General features: G+C 44.1%; 2 protein-coding genes across 3 annotated transcripts in view; both read left to right on the top strand.

The window, feature by feature from the left end:
- fer1l4 (fer-1 like family member 4) overlaps positions 1 to 16,507 on the top strand; it is a 35,449-nt gene extending 18,942 nt beyond the window's left edge. Inside the window, exons 22-50 of one of the 2 annotated variants that reach the window (XM_068315608.1) lie at positions 362 to 494; positions 593 to 693; positions 786 to 873; positions 982 to 1,098; positions 1,179 to 1,331; positions 1,461 to 1,656; positions 1,764 to 1,888; positions 2,305 to 2,439; positions 2,616 to 2,789; positions 3,675 to 3,785; positions 4,540 to 4,701; positions 4,843 to 5,017; positions 5,951 to 6,063; positions 6,183 to 6,299; positions 6,473 to 6,512; positions 6,690 to 6,796; positions 7,458 to 7,592; positions 7,673 to 7,792; positions 8,791 to 8,918; positions 9,005 to 9,175; positions 12,080 to 12,234; positions 12,397 to 12,578; positions 12,648 to 12,733; positions 12,818 to 12,916; positions 13,987 to 14,104; positions 14,674 to 14,797; positions 14,919 to 15,220; positions 15,715 to 15,815; positions 15,991 to 16,507. In XM_068315608.1, coding sequence (XP_068171709.1) covers positions 362 to 494; positions 593 to 693; positions 786 to 873; positions 982 to 1,098; positions 1,179 to 1,331; positions 1,461 to 1,656; positions 1,764 to 1,888; positions 2,305 to 2,439; positions 2,616 to 2,789; positions 3,675 to 3,785; positions 4,540 to 4,701; positions 4,843 to 5,017; positions 5,951 to 6,063; positions 6,183 to 6,299; positions 6,473 to 6,512; positions 6,690 to 6,796; positions 7,458 to 7,592; positions 7,673 to 7,792; positions 8,791 to 8,918; positions 9,005 to 9,175; positions 12,080 to 12,234; positions 12,397 to 12,578; positions 12,648 to 12,733; positions 12,818 to 12,916; positions 13,987 to 14,104; positions 14,674 to 14,797; positions 14,919 to 15,220; positions 15,715 to 15,815; positions 15,991 to 16,171 — 3,949 coding nt within the window. In that variant the 3' untranslated portion in view covers positions 16,172 to 16,507. Of the gene's footprint in view, positions 1 to 361; positions 495 to 592; positions 694 to 785; positions 874 to 981; positions 1,099 to 1,178; positions 1,332 to 1,460; positions 1,657 to 1,763; positions 1,889 to 2,304; positions 2,440 to 2,615; positions 2,790 to 3,674; positions 3,786 to 4,539; positions 4,702 to 4,842; positions 5,018 to 5,950; positions 6,064 to 6,182; positions 6,300 to 6,472; positions 6,513 to 6,689; positions 6,797 to 7,457; positions 7,593 to 7,672; positions 7,793 to 8,790; positions 8,919 to 9,004; positions 9,176 to 12,079; positions 12,235 to 12,347; positions 12,579 to 12,647; positions 12,734 to 12,817; positions 12,917 to 13,986; positions 14,105 to 14,673; positions 14,798 to 14,918; positions 15,221 to 15,714; positions 15,816 to 15,990 lie in introns of those variants that run through there. The other variant, XM_068315609.1, reaches the window with a different exon arrangement.
- Positions 16,508 to 17,630: 1,123 nt separating this feature from the next.
- The window catches only part of unm_sa1614 (un-named sa1614), a 23,403-nt gene continuing 21,712 nt past the window's right edge, over positions 17,631 to 19,321 (top strand). The window contains exon 1 of the mRNA XM_068314609.1: positions 17,631 to 17,756. Within this exon, the coding sequence (XP_068170710.1) occupies positions 17,631 to 17,756 (126 nt within the window). The remainder of the gene's footprint in view (positions 17,757 to 19,321) is intronic.

Genomic DNA, 19,321 nt, shown 5'->3' with positions numbered 1-19,321 from the left:
TCTTCCAGTAATTTCTATCCCATTTGCTAACACTGTGTGTTTTTCTCCAAAAAAATCCACCGCAATTTTCACTGGCCAATCTCATCGTGTTTACACAATGAGCCGTGAGTCTTTGTTCAGCAGATTGAGAAAGCAGCTCCATGCTTAGCACAGAAAAATCAAGTTACATCATATAAAACAAAAGCGTAAAACACAAGAAGAATAAGAGCAAAATATGTAGGCAGCAAAGTTACTGAAAGTTCAGAACGTTCCAGACTGCGGTGATTTATCAGTAGTGCGCTCCTTCTTCTCCTTGTGAGTTCCTGTTTGCGTGACTCTCTTTTGGATTTTGTGTCAACAAGACTGTTTGTCTGTCTGTCAGGTCATTCCAATGCATTCCTCTCCAGCCCTCCACTGTCAGACAGAAGCCTTGTCTATTTATTTGGAGCCAGTTTGAAGATCACAGTTTTCGTCTCTATCAGACTAACTGGCTCAACAAGATGGCCGACAGGCTGGTGAGAGTCAAGTGATGTTTATCTTCCTTAATATGTGTCACGCCATGGATAAAAATTGTTCCCATGTCATTCTTCTATGCTCCCATCTACTCTTCTAGGAAATTGGTCTTAATGAGGTTGATCGTCTGTTGAGGAGGCCAAGGAGCAATGCAAAGGAGCGTCTGGCAGAGGTACTGCTGGAGCTGGTGGCCTCCTGCAAGTAAGCCTACTCCTGAAAAAACAATCTCCTTTGAATCATTAGATCTAATCTGACTTCTTTCACCCTCTGGTCTGGTGTCGCCGTCTGTCCAGGTACTTCAGTGTTTTCTGTGAGAAGAAGTCTCAAAATCGCCCCAACAAATTAGACAGATGCAGGAAAGAGTTTATCAAAAAAAAGTTGGTGAGTGTGTTCTCAGTCGTCTCCGTCTGCTGTCCGGCCAACACCATCACCCGCCTGTCTATTTCCCGCCGTACCAGCCAGCTTTCCTGACTTAATGTCAACTACCAGGTCTTCATAGCCAGGCAAGCGGTGAGGGCTAGGCGAAGGATGACCAGGAGGACAACCAAACAACATTTGATGAATAGCCGGAAAGGCCTGAAGACTCTTCGTCAACTGGCTAAAGAGGTAATTTGTCATAAAATACATGTCAAATAAAGCAGTAACTGTCACTGTCTCATGTCTTTACCCCACCAACGTTTCTCCAGCCCCAAACCACAATCCCAGATGTATTTTTATGGTTACTGAATGGAAGAAAGCGATTGGCTTATGTCAGGATCCCTGCCTCCTCCATCCTCTTCTCATTGGTGGAAGAACAGAGGGGACGGGATTGTGGCCGAGTCACCACGCTCTTCATGAAGGTAACCAATCTCATGTCTCTGGAACCAGAGATGATGCTCTCCATTCTGTCAACTGAAATCGATTGTTTGTTGATGTTTCACTAAACTTATCCGTGATAAAAGATAACACTCAATGCTCTGTCTTTCTAGTCTCCAGGGAGTGCAGCTAGTGAAATCTTTGCAAAGGTGGAGGCCCACCTGTGGCTTGGTCTGGCCAAGTATAGTAAAGAGGCCACCGTTTCTTTGCTATCAGAGTTTGATCCAGTTTATGAAGCAGACGAAGAAGAGCAGAGGAGACTGATCTCAGCTGGGTTCAGAAAACTTCCCCTTAGTCTTCTCTGCCAGGGTGAGTCAGACGGGGGTATGGACTCTGTGTGGGATATTACCTAGAACCTGGACTCAGCAGCCCGTCTGATCATTGAAGGTAGCCCTACGTGTTCTTTCTGTCTGCAGACAGCAGGTATTTCCAGCTGCGATGTCACTTGTACCAGGGGCGTGGCCTGATGGCAGCTGGAGATAACGGCCTATCAGATCCCTTTGCCAAAGTTGTCTTCTCTACACAATGCCAGGTCACCAGGGTGTGTAGAGCCTCCACACTGGTTATATTATTTAGTCAGTGAAGAACCATGTACAGTAAATCAGAAAACGCGTCCATCTGCTTTAGTTTGTTTTGACAAATATAGGAACCACAAATTAAAAACAATCATTCTCTATTACCGTAGTACAAATTTTATATCACAAAAATAGCTTTATAGTAATGTGACCACAACCAGGAAACTTCACTTCAAACTTGTCTTTTGCATAAACTTGTGGACTGTTCCTTTAAATGGTGTTTTTATCAGTATTGTGTATGTGTGTGTGTGTGTGTGTGTGTGTGTGTGTGTGTGTGTGTGTGTGTGTGTGTGTGTGTGTGTGTGTGTGTGTGTGTGTGTGTGTGTGTGTGTGTGTGTGTGTGTGTGTGTGTGTGTGTGTGTGTGTGTGTGTGTGTGTGAAGGTGCTGTCGGACACACTCTCTCCAGCTTGGTGTGAGTGTTTGCTGTTTGATAGAGTTCTCCTGGAGGGAATGCCAGAGGAGCTCCGCCAGGACCCGCCTCTCGTTGTCATCAACATCTACAGCTATGACAACCTGGTGACACTTCTTTCTTCCTCATCCAGCTTCTGCTCATTTATTCATTCATTCAGATGCAGGGAGACGTGTTATTACAATGTGTGTGTGTGTGTGTGTGTGTGTGTGTGTGTGTGTGTGTGTGTGTGTGTGTGTGTGTGTGTGTGTGTGTGTGTGTGTGTGTGTGTGTGTGTGTGCAGGGTGGTCCCAAGCCTCTTGGTAGGGCCTTTGCTGAGCCAGAGTTTAAAACTGTGGAGCAGTACTATGAGAAGCCACGCCTCCGTTTCTTTGACATCAACATGGGGCGGAGCTCCGCCGGCGAGCTGCTGGCCGCCTTTGAGCTGATCGAGCTCGACTACTCCAGGCTTGGAGAGGTGGCACCTGCCAATCAATCAATGTTGTCTTTTGCAGCTAATTTGTGGTTCTGTCCATCAAGTCCATCTTTTTTCTGCTCAACGCAGTTTTATACGGAAGTTTTCTACTTTTTATGGGGGCGGAAGTACAGTCGGCAGAAGTTGATGATGTGTTTGAGTAACAAGCAGTCAGCGTAATGGTGATAAAGCTTGGTGAATACTGTCACTACTCGTATCTAGTCCGTTTTTGGTTTATTCATTACAGTATTGGGCTTTTTATGGACTTTTTTTCTTTAGAGTCCATGATTTATTTGAAAAAGAGATCAAATCCCACTCACTGGCCTCTGCCATGCTTCAATCCCCTACTCCTGCTGCCTAATACTCAGCTGTCCTATCTAATATACAGTCTGTCAGGCAGCAGATACTCCTTCAATGTCGACAATATCAAGACTCTATATTTTTGCTCTCATAAGATTGCACCAAGAAGCTGACTGAGTCTTTGGATACTTGTTCAGACAGTCAGACACTATGTAGTGAACTGAAAGCATTAACTTAAATCACTTTTCACAAAAGACTGTAAAATATGTTCATTTGTATTATTGTAGTATAAGACCGACAAGCATACAATTAGGGTTGGAAACAAACCAACTGTTTCCAAGATTTCCGGTTAGGGTTAGGGTTAGGGTTAGGGTTAGGGTTAATCCCTTTCAGGTTTAATGCTTCAGACCAATTGAATCAACAGTATGTTTGCATCACTGTTCATGATAGTTTCCTGCTTGTGATGCTCATGTAGAGATATGATGAACAGAACCATGAAGCGCGAAAATAATTTATCCCTCACAAAAAACACCAATAACAGGTTCCATGACTTGATTGTGAACTCATGAATTCTGTCATCCTTGACAGCCGAGTCTCCCCATGAGTGTGGAGCCTCAGGAGCTAACCTACCTGGAGGATGAGAAATATTACGTCATCCCAGAAGGAATCCAACCCGTCCTGAGGACCTTCAGGATTGAGGTCTGACACAAGCGGTCACAATAATAATAATGCACACACACACACACACGCACACACACACACACACACACACACACACACACACACACACACACACACACACACACACACACACACACACACACACACACACACACACGGGGCCTGTAGGCATGCAGATAATGGGAGGTAGAGCGGCGGTCAGCTCTCACGTTGGGCGCACCATGAGCAGCTTGTATGGGGATGGTGCTTTGCTAAAGGGCACCTTGGCAGTGCTCAGGGGCTGAACTGGCTCCTCCCACTGCCAGTTCATAATACAAATGTTTTGATCCAGGCAGATCTTGAACCGGCGACCCTCCAGTCGCCAATCCAAGACTTAGTGGACAGAGCTACCGCTGCCAAAATTGTAAAGTGAAAATCTCAAGAGACGAGTTGAATCCACAACTGAGTTCATCAGTCAAACCACATTTCCTTTTATACAGTAACTAAATTCATTTTAATCTGTTCCAACCTTGAAAGAAGGCCCAAATCTCCTTCATTATAATAAAATAGCACATTTTTATCAACCAATAGACATGCAGACTGAAAAGAAACACAAAAATTACAAGAACACACAAGCTACGTCTTTACTCCACCAATGTTGATACTGATGTTGCATCCATCCGCCAACACGTGGGAAAGAACGAGATCCGGTCTCACTGATGTTGTATCAGTCCACCAACTAGCAGTGGTGTATTCAAATCTTTAAAGTTGCTTAGATACTGTGTTTTCATAGATACTGTTCTGGGGCTTACGGGACCTGAAGCGGGTGGAGCTGTTCGAGGTGTCGCGCCCCATGATGAGGATGGAGTGTGCAGGACGACAGCTGGAGTCAGAAGAGATTGAGAACTTTAAGATCCATCCTAATTTTAAAGAAATAGCCCGTTATATTGACGTGGTGAGTTTTTGTGACATTGAATGTACTTAGCTATACATTAGCTGTGGGCACTCGTCCACAGGGCTGCCACAACCAATTGGAACACAGACATACCGACATGGCTAACATCATCTCTATTTCTTCATGTCTGGGTCCAATTAGGAGCTGCCAGAACAGGCTTACCTCCACCCACCTCTAACGATATTTGTGGTGGAGCATCGAGCATTTGGTCGACTTGCTCTCGTCGGATCCTATGTGGTCCAGAGCCTGATGGATTACGGCCCACCTGAACTTGGGGGTCCGCCAGAGGACGAGGAAGAACCAAAACCAAAGAAGGGTAAGAGCTCTTAGAAACAGTTAAATATACTGTGATATATACCATAGATACATACTATTTAGCAGACAGTAGTACCTACAGTAGTGCTGTCTACTAAAGTTAGAACTGAAATTGTTAAGCAGAGACTGTCCAGGTCCTGATTGGCCCACTCATTCTCCATTCAATTACGCATGAAAACCCGATGTGAGGTTCACTGGAGTTCCCAAGGCCTTGCAAAATCCTTTCTAATCTTAAGGAAATAAGCTGGTTCCCCCGTTCAGAGACGACGCCCAAGGGAATCCCATGCAGACTGACGACACAGTATACCAACAATACTGCAGTTTCAAAGGCAGTGGGTAATTTAGGGACAGCAACAAAATGTGCTTTTTGGAAAATCTATCAAATATTGGGGGAAAGATTTTTGAGGGCGAAAGTCATGTGACATAGTCCAAAGCTATGTGGGACAGGTATCACCCAGGAATGCAGAGAGGCTGGAGAAGACCAGCAGGAGGCTCGTGCAGGGCTTTGCTGTGGGAGGGGGTACATACAGCTACAAAGTCCTGGGTATCAGATTCTACAAATGGCTACCAGAAATGTCTCTAAGCAAAGTTATGGTTTTGTTAAGTCCAGCGTGAAAGGTTTAGCCTTTCACGCTGGAGTAGAATAGGTTCCTTAAACTTTATTCCAGATCACTATTGCATTTTGGGTCTTTTTAGTTGGAATGGGGAGAACTTCAACTGGTAGTATGTCTGTTCTTTCCAATACTGTTTGTTGTGCTCTGATTGGAAAAATTGTGTATTTGGGGAAGTTGTGAAGTGATAAATCAGTTGTGTTAACAAGTGTGTCATTTTTTTTCAGCTCATTTGGACCAAAATTGTATGACACTGTTAAATTTTAGTATTTAAGAATTTTTTCCTCTGACTTACAGTTAAGTTTTATTAATTTCTGTTTTAGTTTCTCCGAAGAGGCAAAATACGGTCAAGGGCAACACTCTGAAGTCAGTGAACAAAATCGGACTTAGCAACCTGAACATTAAAAACTCAAGGATTCCCATCAACCCCTTTAAGGTGACTGCTGTGCTTGTATTAAAATCTTACCATCCTCTAAAGAGAAATTACTTAACAATAACGTATTAAGGCATGATTCATTTGAATTAAATTTAAAAAAAAATAATTTACCTCATCAGTCTCCACTAAAAAAGCTGATTAAGAAGGAGGAGGAGCTCGAAGAAGAGCCACCAGAGAAGGAGGAATTGGATTGGTGGTCCAAATACTATGCTTCACTGGCTGAGCTGGAAAGAAAAGTGAGGCACTGATCTACCTGATTTACCTGTCTGTTTACGGTGATACTCTGTATGTTGAAGATAATAATAATAATAATAATAATAATAATAATAATAATAATAATAATAATAATAATAATAATAATAATAATAATATACTGTATATAAGAAAAAAATGTCTTCCTTGTTTTTAGGCTTTTGAGGAGGAGGAGATGGAAGAACAAGCAGATGCAGGTTTGGTTTGCTTTTTATCCCAATTATCATGACTTCATCAAGCTGTTTACAAAAATATGTTAAAAATACTAGGTGAGATAAAAACAAGTAATTATATACATGTATGTGAAAATAGAATTATTCAACAAAAGTAAAGACAAACGTAATTGACCAGCCGTTGTTGTTGTTTTTTTTAAGATGGAGGGAATCTTAGTTTGGCAAACATTGAGTCTGACGAGGAGGAAGAAGCAGTGGTGGTCGTGGAGGTCGAACCTCCGAAACGCAAGTTGGTTGCCACGCTAAAGGTGACAGTTTACAGTCTGTCAGTACAGGCTGATCCACAGCAGTACAACACAATCTGATTCAGTGGGAATGTATCCCTGTCAAAGGCGATGAAAAACATAATTCTGAGCACTGCTGTAGCTCAAAGGAGCTGTTTAGTCTCCCTTACTTGCTCTTAACTGTTTTGGTTTCAGCCCACTCCTTTCAGTCAAAAATCCATGTGATTCCACTGCACAATAACTGTTCAGCACCAAAAGATAGACAGAAAATGTTTGAGGTCATCTGGAGAGGGCGGTCAAACAACTAACAGCTGATTAACATCCTCAGCAGTCGGTGGAGACCAAGCCTGAATTCAAAAGAGAATGAATACTAATACTAATCCATCAGGTAGACACCAGGATGACTGTAATGCAACGTCAATACTGTATTCCTTTGTGTCTTTTAAACGTTGAGGCTTGCAGGAAGTTCTTTGCGATCCATTAGCCTCGGCTACTCCAGCTGGGATTGGGTCTGATGTGCTGACAAGTCAGATGGAAACATCCATCAACGATCCAAAATGAATGAATTAGTCAGAAGGTCATGTGGTTCAGGTGGACCTGTTTCTTGTTCGGAGTCATGAAGTGAAGGTGGAACAGATATAAAGTGACAGAAACTGAAGTCTTCTGTTTGTTCCCATGTGTTCAGCTTTACGGATGTGAACTGGAGTCGGAGTTCAGTCAGTTTCAGGACTGGCTGCAGATCTTCCCACTATATAAAGGCAGAGCAAGTGGGGAGGATGAAGATGAGGATGAAGAGGACAGGATAATGGGAAAGTACAAGGTACTGTGAATGCAGCGTTTTGTGTTTATTCCTGACACTCCGTAAAGAAATATTCATCGTTCATTCCTGTCCATCCTCAGGGTTCATTCCTGGTTTATCCAATTGATCCAGAAGACGCTGAAGACACTACATGTCAGATCACTGAAGGAATACCCAAAAATTCAGCCATCAAAGTCTTGGTCAGAATCTATATCATTAAGGTACATCTGTCATCTACAGTCTGTATTTGATGTCATTTACATAACAGTTCAGCTAAAAACAGGAAAAGTGTTCCTCTTCATTTTAAAACCAATCAGATAGATAGATATATTATTAATTAAATATCCACTGCTCAGAAATAAATGTACATGATAAATGCTGAATAAATGAATACCAGGAGACAATAGAACCACTGACAATACAGGACAGGACATACCACAAGACATATACTACACTAACAGAACATTTACTACACTAACAGAACATATACTACACTACAAGACATGTACTGTACTAAAGTAAAAAGATATAAATAAAGTGATAGACGGTAGCAGACCCACCTGGTGGGTAAGGTACACCCTTCTTACATTGTAAGACATATCATTATCCCAAAGTGTCTGTATACACCACAACACCCTGGTCCCACTACACCTTGGTCTAAAAGTGTCTCCACTGAGTCCAGGCTCAGACCAACCACTGAGCCCACTCTGTGGATGAGTCTGTTCAGACGGTCCGTATCTCTTTTCCTGGCCCCCCCCACCCCAACACACAATGGCGTATGACAGCACACTGGAGACTACGGACTGATAGAACATGAGAAGGAGCTTAGGACAGATGTTGAAGGAGGCCAGCCTCCTCAGGAAGTACATCCTGCTCTGCCCCTTCTTGTACACACAGTCCCAGTTGAGTGACCAGTCCAGTCTGCTGTCTAGCTGCAGTCCCAGGTACTGATAGTTTCCTACCACCTCCACCTCACTGCCCTCCATGATCACTGGCTGTGGAGAGGGAGGTGCCCGCCGGAAATCCAGCACCATCTCGTTGGTCTTGGAGATGTTGAAATGGAGCTCGTTCCATTGGCACCACTCCATGAAGTCAGCCACCAATGCCCTGTAATCCCCCTCCTCACCCTCCCGGATACATGCCACAATTGCGGTGTCATCGGACTCCGTGAACAGACTCCGTGTATATGTTCTACTGTCCTTCTTCTTGTGTCCTGCAGGCCACCACTCTGGCTCCCAAAGACCTGAATGGTAAAGCCGACCCATACCTGGTTTTACGAGTTGGACAGCAGAGTCTGGACACCAAAGATAGATACATCCCCAAACAGCTCAACCCAACATTTGGAGAGTCAGTGCTATTCTGTCTGCCTGTAGCTGTACAACACTCTGACTGCTGCCTGTCTCACTCCTTGCTTGTCTGACGCTGTCCTCCAGGGTGTTTGAATTCACAGTGTCTTTCCCACTGGAAACAGAGTTGGCTATCAGAGTGATGGACCATGATCTTGTAGGGTCTGATGATGTTATAGGTGAGACCCGTGTTGACCTGGAGAACCGGTTCTACAGTCGCCACAGGTCCAGTTGTGGTCTGGCTCTCTACTATGACACGTTAGTATCACAACTACATCATGTTAGAACCAGTGCTGGACATTAGGTTCAAAATTATCCAGAATTACAATGCATCAGAGCCACCAATGTAACAACATAATTCCAGAGCGATAATGCACTTGTACTAGAACCAGGGCAGCAAAGAATGACACACTAGTGCCAGAACTACAAATTAGCATTCGTACTTTAAAATACGTAATTATTTCATATGACTAATATGTTGGAACCAAATTTGTGACACATGCACCAAAACTAATACAGGTAGATCTCGACTTACCTTGTTTTGAGTGACATCGTTATCAATTATACGTTGGTTGGCAAAAAATACAGAAAAACCAAAATTAAATTCAAATCATTTAATCAACTTATAAATAATAATAATCTTCTTCTTTTCCTTTCGGCTTTTCCCTTCAGGGGTCACCACAGCGAATCAATTGCCTCCATCTAGCCCTGTCCTTTGAATCCTCTTCTCTCACACCAACTACCTTCATGTCTTCCCTCATTACATCCATAAACCTCCTCTTTGGTCTTCCTCTAGGCCTCCTGCCTGGCAGTTCAACACTCAGCATCCTTCTACCAATATATTCACTATCTCTCCTCTGGACATGTCCAAACCATCTCAGTCTGGCCTCTCTGACTTTATCTCCAGAACCTCTAACATGTGCTGTCCCTCTGATGTACTCATTCCTGATCCTATCCATCCTGGTCACTCCCAGAGAGAACCTCAGCATCTTCATCTCTGCTACCTCCAGCTCTTTCTCCTGTCTTTTCCTCAGTGACACTGTCTCTAGACCAAACAACATCGCTGGTCTCACCACAGTTTTGTACACCTTTCCTTTCATTTTAGCTGAAACTCTTCTATCACACATCACACCTGACACTTTCCTCCACCCGTTCCATCCTGCCTGGACACGCTTCTTCACCTCTTTTCCACACTCTCCATTGCTCTGGACTGTTGACTCTAAGTACTTCAAATCCTCCACCTTCTTGATCTCTTCTCCCTCTAACCTCACTCTTCCACTTGGGTCCCTCTCATTCACACACATGTACTCTGTCTTACTGCGGCTAACCTTCATTCCTCTCCTTTCCAGGACAAACCTCCACCTCTCTAGCTTCTCCTCCACCTGTTCCCTGCTCTCACTGCAGATCACAATGTCATCTGCAAACATCATAGTCCATGGAGATTCCTGTCTAACCTCGTCTGTCAGCCTGTCCATCACCATAGCAACAAGAAGGGGCTCAGAGCTGATCCCTGATGCAGTCCCACCTCCACCTTGAACTCCTCTGTCACACCTACACACACCTCACCACTGTCTTACAGTCCTCATACATGTCCTGCACCGCTCTAACATACTTCTCTGCCACTCCAGACTTCCTCATACAATACCACAGTTCCTCTCTGGGCACCCTGTCATAAGCTTTCTCCAGATCTACAAAAACACAATGCAGCTCCCTCTGGCCTTCTCTGTACTTCTCTATCAACATCCTCAAAGCAAATACTGCATCTGTAGTACTCTTTTTTGGCATGAAACCATACTGCTGCTCACAAATGTTCACTTCTGCCCTTAGTCTAGCTTCCACTACTCTCTCCCATAACTTCATTGTATGGCTCATCAGCTTTATTCCTCTGTAGTTGCCACAACTCTGCACATCTCCCTTGTTCTTAAAAATGGGCACCAGCACACTTCTCCTCCATTCCTCAGGCATCTTCTCACTATCTAAGATCCTGTTGAACAACCCAGTCAGAAACTCTACTGCCACCTCTCCTAGACACTTCCAAACCTCTACAGGTATATCATCAGGACCGACTGCCTTTCCACTCTTCATCCTCTTCAGTGCCCTCCTCACTTCATCCTGACTAATCTTTACTACTTCCTGGTCCACAACAGTCACCTCTTCTAGTCTTTGTTCTTTCTCATTTTCCACGTTCACCAACTCTTCAAAGTACTCTTTCCATCTTCCCATCACACTACTGGCACCTGTCAATAGACTTCCATCCCTATCCTTAATCACCCTAACCTGCTGCACGTCCTTCCCATCTCTGTCTGTCTGTCTTGCCAACCTGTATAAATCAGTCTCTCCCTCCTTGCTGTCCAACCTAGCATACAAGTCATCATCAGCTTCTTGTTTGGCCTTTGCTACCTCTACCTTCACCTTACGCTGCATCTCCCTGTACTCCTGTCTACTCTCCTCAGTCCTCTCAGCGTCCCACTTCTTCTTAGCTAACCTCTTTCTCTGTATACACTCCTGTACCTCCTCATTCCACCACCAAGTCTCCTGATCTACTTTCCTTCCAGATGACACACCAAGTACTCTCCTACCTGTCTCCCTGATCACATTAGCTGTAGTTGTCCAGTCATCTGGAAGCACCTCCTGACCACCCAGAGCCTGTCTTAACTCCTTCCTAAAAGTCATGCAACTTATAAATAATAATAATTTCTGTATTTGTTTTATAACCTTTAAAAAGGTTTTTATTTTATCATTCATAGATGAATGGACCAGAGGTTCAAATATACATGAATATGTAACTCAAATGTTAATATTCTATTACCAAGACTAACAAGACGTCGCAATGAATTATTTCAGAGTAAAAAGAATTCTGACATGCTGGTACTGGAGCATCAAAGGAGTTACTATGTAAAAGTATTACAGTAAAATAATGAAATCACTACTAGCAGAAGTTCATACTAGTACCAAGATTATTATGCATTAGCACTAGCACTGTGATAAATGACAGTATGCTGGGAATACTACTGTAACAGACAAGAAAAATAAAAAACAGAACACAAATACTTGAGAAACTACTTCTATTAATACTAATGTCATAACCAGTTTTAGGACAGGTCAGTACCCAAACAAATACAAGTTAAAAGTTTACCTGTACTTATACTTGACTCCTTCCAGAGACGGTTACAACATGTGGCGGGATGCAAAGAAGCCGACAACCATCTTGGCTGAACTGTGCAAAAAGCACAACATCCCCAATCCAGATTACCGACCATCTGAGGTCAAAGTCCTCAACAAGATCTTCAAGATTCCTCCTGACGCAGTACCTGAATGTAGGACTGTCCGTCTGTCCTTCCAGCTATCTATCCATCCATTATTTATTTATGTATTTTTATATTGTATAGTGTTTGAAATACTCTGTCCTTCCATCCACATACACCATTAGTAGCTGCAGTGCTAATGGCTAACTCTGACAGCAGTGTTGTCTTCATCAGCCCTGTTGAATAAGAACGACAGAACTCCTGAGGAGCAGGCTGAGATGGAGGAGCACTCCGCCCTGAGTGTTCTGCACCGCTGGGGGGAGATGAACGAGTTTGTCCACGGGGCGCTTCCTCTGGTCCCGGAGCATGTGGAGATACGGTCCCTGCAGGACCCGGACAACCCTGGACTACCACAGGTAGACAGACCGATAACTATAGAGCCTTCCATTCCCACGTGTCGTCAACATCGTTCATGTGTTTGACAGGGTTACCTGCACATGTGGGTCGACATGTTTCCTACTGACATCCCTGCTCCGCCTCCTGTTGACATCAAGCCACGCCTACCTGAACAGTGGGTTGACATATCATTAAATACAGCGGAGCATAAAATAACAAATGTCAGCACAACTAATCTCCTTTGTGTCAATGATGACAGGTACGAGCTGCGTGTGATCATCTGGAACACTGACGACGTGTTTCTGGATGATGTCAACCCATTCACCGGTGACCCGTCATCAGACATCTATGTGAAAGGGTTAGGACACACACACACACACACACACACACACACACACACACACACACACACACACACATACACCTATACACACACACACACACACACACACACACACACACACACACACACACACACACACACACACACACACACATACATCTGCTCATCATGAGACAACTCAAACATCAACATGAAGGTTCAGAGTCATGAACCACATCCTCCATGCATTTTTAAAACCTGTCAATCCGAATGATGTCGTTGTCGATTATATGTTGGTCTTCAAAAAAAATTCAAGGAACTCCACTTTACGTCTGTCTGTCATAAAAACTGGAATCCTAAAACCACCGGTCAACCGCTACAAGCACATAATATCATGTTACCGTACAATAAATTATAAAATCAAATAAAAACATAATATCATATTGTTAGCAATCCTCGTACAACAAAGCTACCAGTTCTCTACAATAGAAATATCGGACACTGGTTCAAGACAACAATGAAATATTTGGTTAATGTCAGGCCAGACAGAAGATGACCTGTGGTAGACGAACCAACGGTAGTGGTGGGTTCTAAAGGGCAGTAATGGGTTCTAAAGGGTAGTAATGGGTTCTAAAGGGTAGTAGTGGGTTCTAAAAGGTAGTAATGGGTTCTAAAGGGTAGTAGTGGGTTCTAAAAGGTAGTAATGGGTTGTAAAGGGTAGTAGTGGGTTCTAAATGGTAATAGTGGGTTCTAAAGGGTAGTAATTGGTTCTAAAAGGTAGTAATGGGTTGTAAAGGGTAGTAATTGGTTCTAAAAGGTAGTAATGGGTTCTAAAGGGTAGTAGTGGATTTTAAAGGGTAGTAGTGGGTTCTAAAGGGTAGTAGTGGGTTCTAAAGGGTAGTAGTGGGTTCTAAAGACTAGTGATGGGTTCTAAAGGGTAGTAGTGGGTTCTAAAGGGTAGTAATGGGTTGTAAAGGGTAGTAATGGGTTCTAAAGGGTAGTAGTGGGTTCTAACGTACTGCTGAGGTGTCCTCCTGTCTGATGTCCTCCTGTCTGATGTCCTCCTCTCTGATGTCCTCCTCTCTGATGTCCTCCTCTATGTGCAGCTGGATCAAAGGCCTGGAAGGAGAAAAACAGGAGACCGACGTCCATTTCAACTCTCTGACTGGAGAAGGAAACTTTAACTGGAGATTTGTGTTCCGCTTTGACTACCTTCCTACTGAGGTACAGACACATTCTGTTGGTCTGTGGTGAGAGACAGACCCACTGGTCCTGATAAACACCGCCCTGTACTTTTTAAAAACACTTTAAGTTTCATTCATTGATTGATTGAGTCAATCATTCATCCATTCATTCTGATTGGGACCATGCTGACTGATAAATGTCGTAGCTCACTGTGTCTAGGTCTTATTCCTTCCTTCAGTTGGCTGGATATATAAATGAACTTTTGATCTTTCCTGCGGCAACACTTGTTTTGAATGTACAGGTAGTCCTCAACCTACGAACACAATTGGTTCTGATAGATTGTTTGTAAGTTCAATTGTTTATAAGTTGTTATTTATTAAATTTCAATCTATAATCTACATTTTGAGGTCATTTAAATGGGGTTTTGCCAGAAAAGGGAACTACAGTAGTCGGATATGGCAGTGCACAGTTGTCTGTGTCTATGTTTGTAAGTCAGATGTTTGTATCTTGCGGACTACCTGTAATCAATGCTGAAACCTTTGGGGGGCGGCAGCTAAATTTGACCCGTCACTGGGGCTGTTTCTCATAATATACCGTCCATTCTGTAGAAAGAGGTGGTATACAAGAAGAAGGAGTCGTTCTTCTCTCTGGAGGAAACTGAGTTTCGACAGCCGGGCGTTCTGACTCTGCAGGTCTGGGACTACGATCGTATCTTGGCCAACGACTTCCTCGGTGAGAGACAGACGGATAGCATTAATGACATAAGACGAGGTTTACCTTTACTTTCCAGAGCAATGACCACCGTGATCCAGACCTCCTGTGTAACACCGACCATCTTACTCTGATCCTTCAGGTTCCATAGAGTTAAAACTCAGCGACATGGTGAGAGGAGCAAAGTCTTCCAATAAATGCACGATTTCGATGGCAAAGGATCGGGCCAGCCCTCGATTCTCTATATTCCGTGCCAAGAAGATGAAGGGCTGGTGGCCACTGGTCCGCTTGAAGACAGCCGAGGACTTTGAGAGGGAGGAGAAGGAGCGACAGGAGGCCCTGAGGAAGGGAAAGAAAAAGAAGAAAAAGAAGGACAAGAGGAGCAACATAAAACCTGAGGACCTGCAGTACACTGACAACAATGGCAACACGTTCCTGCTAATGGTATAAAAGTACACAATACCACTTCATTAGGAGTTGGAAACCATACTCTGGTTGGTCGTTACCATTCCATAGCCACAGAATGGAGAGCCTGTCCACTTTATAATGTTGGTTGATGCTCCTTGTGTCTTTGATTCTGGGAGGAATGTTGAGGTGAGGGCGGTGTTACAGACAATATCTATTTAACTATCTAAGAATAACCTGTTTATTTTATCTTTGAAGACAGTTCTTTTGTGAATCGGGCTTTAACCATGGTCACAAAAAGGTGATAATAATTACATAGTGATCATTAACAATAGAGAAACTTTATATAATACTGTATTTATTGTGTGAGAATCTCCTGAACCCCCCCAACAAGGAATGAAAGGTGATCACACCACCCTCAATTTGTAAGTACATGTAGATATGACATGTTAACTGGAAATGTGTGTGTGTGTGTGTGTGTGTGTGTGTGTGTGTGTGTGTGTGTGTGTGTGTGTGTGTGTGTGTGTGTGAAGGGGAAGGTAGAGGCGGAGCTTCAGCTGGTGACATTGGAGCACGCAGAAGCCAACCCAGTTGGACGAGCTCGCAAAGAACCAGAACCTCTGGAAAAACCAAAGTATGAAACACACACACACACACACACACACACACACACACACACACACACACACACACACACACACACACACACACACACACACACACACACACACACACACACACACACACACACACACACACACACACACACACTATAAGTCACTATAAACCGTCTTCTTCTGCCCCTTCAGTCGTCCCACCACCAGCTTTGCCTGGTTCGTCAACCCGATGAAGACCTTCATCTTCCTCATCTGGAAGAAGTTCAGGAAGTACATCATCGCTCTGGTCATCCTCGTCGTCCTGCTGCTCTTCCTCGCCCTCATCGTCTACACACTTCCAAATCAAATCTCTGCTCTCTTGGTCAATGGATGAAGAAATGAACAGTCTTCATCACCGGTCTGGATGTCCGGGCCTGGACTGATCCAGCTCAGATGACTCTAGTTTGATTTAGCCTGATTGCTATGGAACCAATCAGTGTCCACATGGACTACATCTCCCAGTGTCCTCCTGTGATGGATTCCTGCGTGACAGGCATTAACTTAAGGACGACTTATCTTTTGTTGATTATACATAAATAGATGATTAATTTGACTTTGTAATTGTGTACACATACTAGATGTAGGATAATAATATCAACATTTAGATTTCAACATTTTATGAACTGAATGAAAAATCTGCTATTTGCTGTTTCTTTGTAAAATAATAATAATAAAGGAATCTTTCTGTATGAAGTGAACTTTCTGTAAATAATTGCTTCATTTAAAAAATTGTATATCATTATATATATATATATACTGTATATATATATATATATATATATATATATATATATATATATATAATTATCCCATTTCAAAAATATCACACTGATATTTTTGAATTTTTTTAATTACTTACACAGTATAATTGATATTGAAAAAGATTTTTTTTTTTATGTCTTCCACTAAAAAACCCAAACTAGGAAACATTGGAGTTGTAGTAACAGTCATACCACGAAATAATTTAGAATATTAAATATTATACACAGCGCCCTGTTGTCGTGAAGGAAACACCCCATAAACCATCATAAATCTGTTTTTTCTTTTCTTTAAAAACTGGTTTCAGAATGAGGAGTTCTGTTTGTTTAGTGTTAAACAGTGATGGTCCTCCGGTGAACCGGGTCCTCCGGTGAACCGGGTCCTCCTGTGAACCGGGTCCTCCTAACGGACAATAGGGAGTCGCGTCCGATCAGCTGAGACGCGCGCCGCCGCGGTAGACAGCCGCGGGAGCGCGCCTTTCCATGCGGTCTGAATAAAGGATGAGGAGCGCAGGAAATCAACCAATCAGCGGGTGATGATGATGAAGAGGAGGTGAAGCTTCTCCTGGAGTGGGGGGGGACACCGGCTTGACGGTCTCATCTGAATACAGCACCGGTTAACGGGGAGGGGGGCGGTTCTTCACCCAGCCCCCCGCTCTTTGTCAACCGGTTCCCGCATCCCGGCGGCTGGGGGCTCCGTGGGGGGAGAACCTCTAGCAGGACAAGGCTCTTCCGACCCGGGGGGGTTAACGCTCCCATCAGGATCTGGTCGCTGCCGGGTTTGACCACCCTTTGTTAAAGACCGGAGCGCTGATGCTCCGGTTCGCGGTGACGTCACTCGGGCGGAGGGGTCACCGGAGCAGGTCTTTGAATCCGCTTTTTATTCCGGTTTGTCTCCGGGAATGGAGCAGGGATGACGTCACCTTACCTGTGAGCCAATAATCCTTTTCTATAATTATTGATCAGATCGTGTGTCTGAGGGTCTGGTCTGCCCCCCCCACCCCCCACCCGGCTCCGGTCGGTGTCGGTCTCAGCATGCCGGAGTGCGTGTCGGTACCGGAGTTCGTGAAGGAGGTCCAGGAGGACTGGAGCTCCCCCACCACCTCCTCCTTCACCTCCAAGATGATGGGCTGCAGGAACACCGTCTACCTGCTGGAGGAGGTCAGTACCGCTGGGGGGGGGGGCAGGGGGATCTGTGGGGGCATCAGGGTCTTCATCCTGATGGGGAGGTTCCATCCGGGGGGCGGGTGGAGCTGTTTGTTGCCCCAGGTAGGAGGGGCCAGATGTACAACTAGAAGCTTGTGTCTGATGGTAGACCTACAGAGAACCTACAACCTACTGCTGGGGGTCAGTGTCCACACCTGAACCACAGTGGTCGCTATGACGACCTCCTGAGGAGGTGACTCAGCATCACAAAGACCGTCGACTGTCTTCTGCTCTGTGAGGAAGTTTAAAGAATGAATCATGATCTGTAAGGGTTAAAAGTGTGTGATTACATATACATTATACTGTATACATATGTATATACATGTACATGTAATGTATATACATATACAGTAATCCCTCGTTACTCGTGGTTAATGCGTTCCAGGAACCACACGTGATTAATGAATTCCACGATAGAGCGACAAGCTACTTATTTTATTATTTGTGGTAATTTAAACGTTTCTGAACCCCCCCATCCTGATATTAAACCACCTTCTATCTGTATCACCTTTAACGCACTTTTGTGTCTCACGGAAGTCATATATATATATATATATATATATATATATATATATATATATATATATATATATATATATATATACATATATATATATATATATAATTAAAAAATGTTCCTCTCACCCTTGTGGGGTGGTATCTGTGTGTCATCCTCCAGCTCCGGTCCTCTACCAGACCCCTGGGAGTCTGAGGGTTCTGTCAGTATCTTAGCTGTTCCTAGGACTGCACTCTTCTGGATTGAGGCTTCAGATGTTGTTCCAGGAATCTGCTGGAGCCACTCTTCCAGTTTGGGGGTCACTGCCCCAAGTGCTCCTACTACCACGGGGACCACATTAACCTTAACCTTCCACATCTGTTCCAGCTGTTCTTTCAACCCTTGATATTTCTCAATCTTTTCGTGTTCCTTCTTCCTGATGTTGGCGTCAGCTGGAATCTCCACATCTATCACCACTGCTCTCTTCTGCTCTTTGTCCATCACCACTATGTCCGGTTTGTTAGCCAGTAGCTGTTTGTCGGTCTGGAAGCTGAAGTCCCACAGGATCTTAGCCTTACCGTTCTCAACCACCTTCGGTGGTATGTCCCATTGGGATTTGGGTACTTCTAGTCCATACTGGGTACAGATGTTCCTGTACACTATCACAGCTACTTGGTTGTGCCTTTCCATGTATGCTGAGCTGGCGAGCATCTTACACCCTGCTACCACATGCTGGACTGACTCTGGGGCTTCTTTACATAGCCTGCACCTTGGGTCAGATCTACTGTGGTAGATATTGGCCTCTATTGCCCTTGTACTTAGGGCCTGTTCTTGTGCTGCCATGATCAGTGCCTCTGTGCTGTCTGTCAGTCCAGCTTTATTCAGCCATTGGTAGGTCTTCTTGATATCAGCCACTTCCTCTATCTGACGGTGGTACATGCCGTGTAGGGGCTTGTCCCTCCATGTTGTCTCCTCCTCCTCCTCCTCTTCCTCCTCAGGTTTCTGCTGTCTAAGACATTCACTG

Source organism: Antennarius striatus, chromosome 5, assembly GCF_040054535.1.
Source record: "Antennarius striatus isolate MH-2024 chromosome 5, ASM4005453v1, whole genome shotgun sequence".
In the NCBI taxonomy this organism is placed as follows: Eukaryota; Metazoa; Chordata; class Actinopteri; order Lophiiformes; family Antennariidae; genus Antennarius; species Antennarius striatus.
This window is presented reverse-complemented; position numbering and strand designations above follow the sequence as displayed.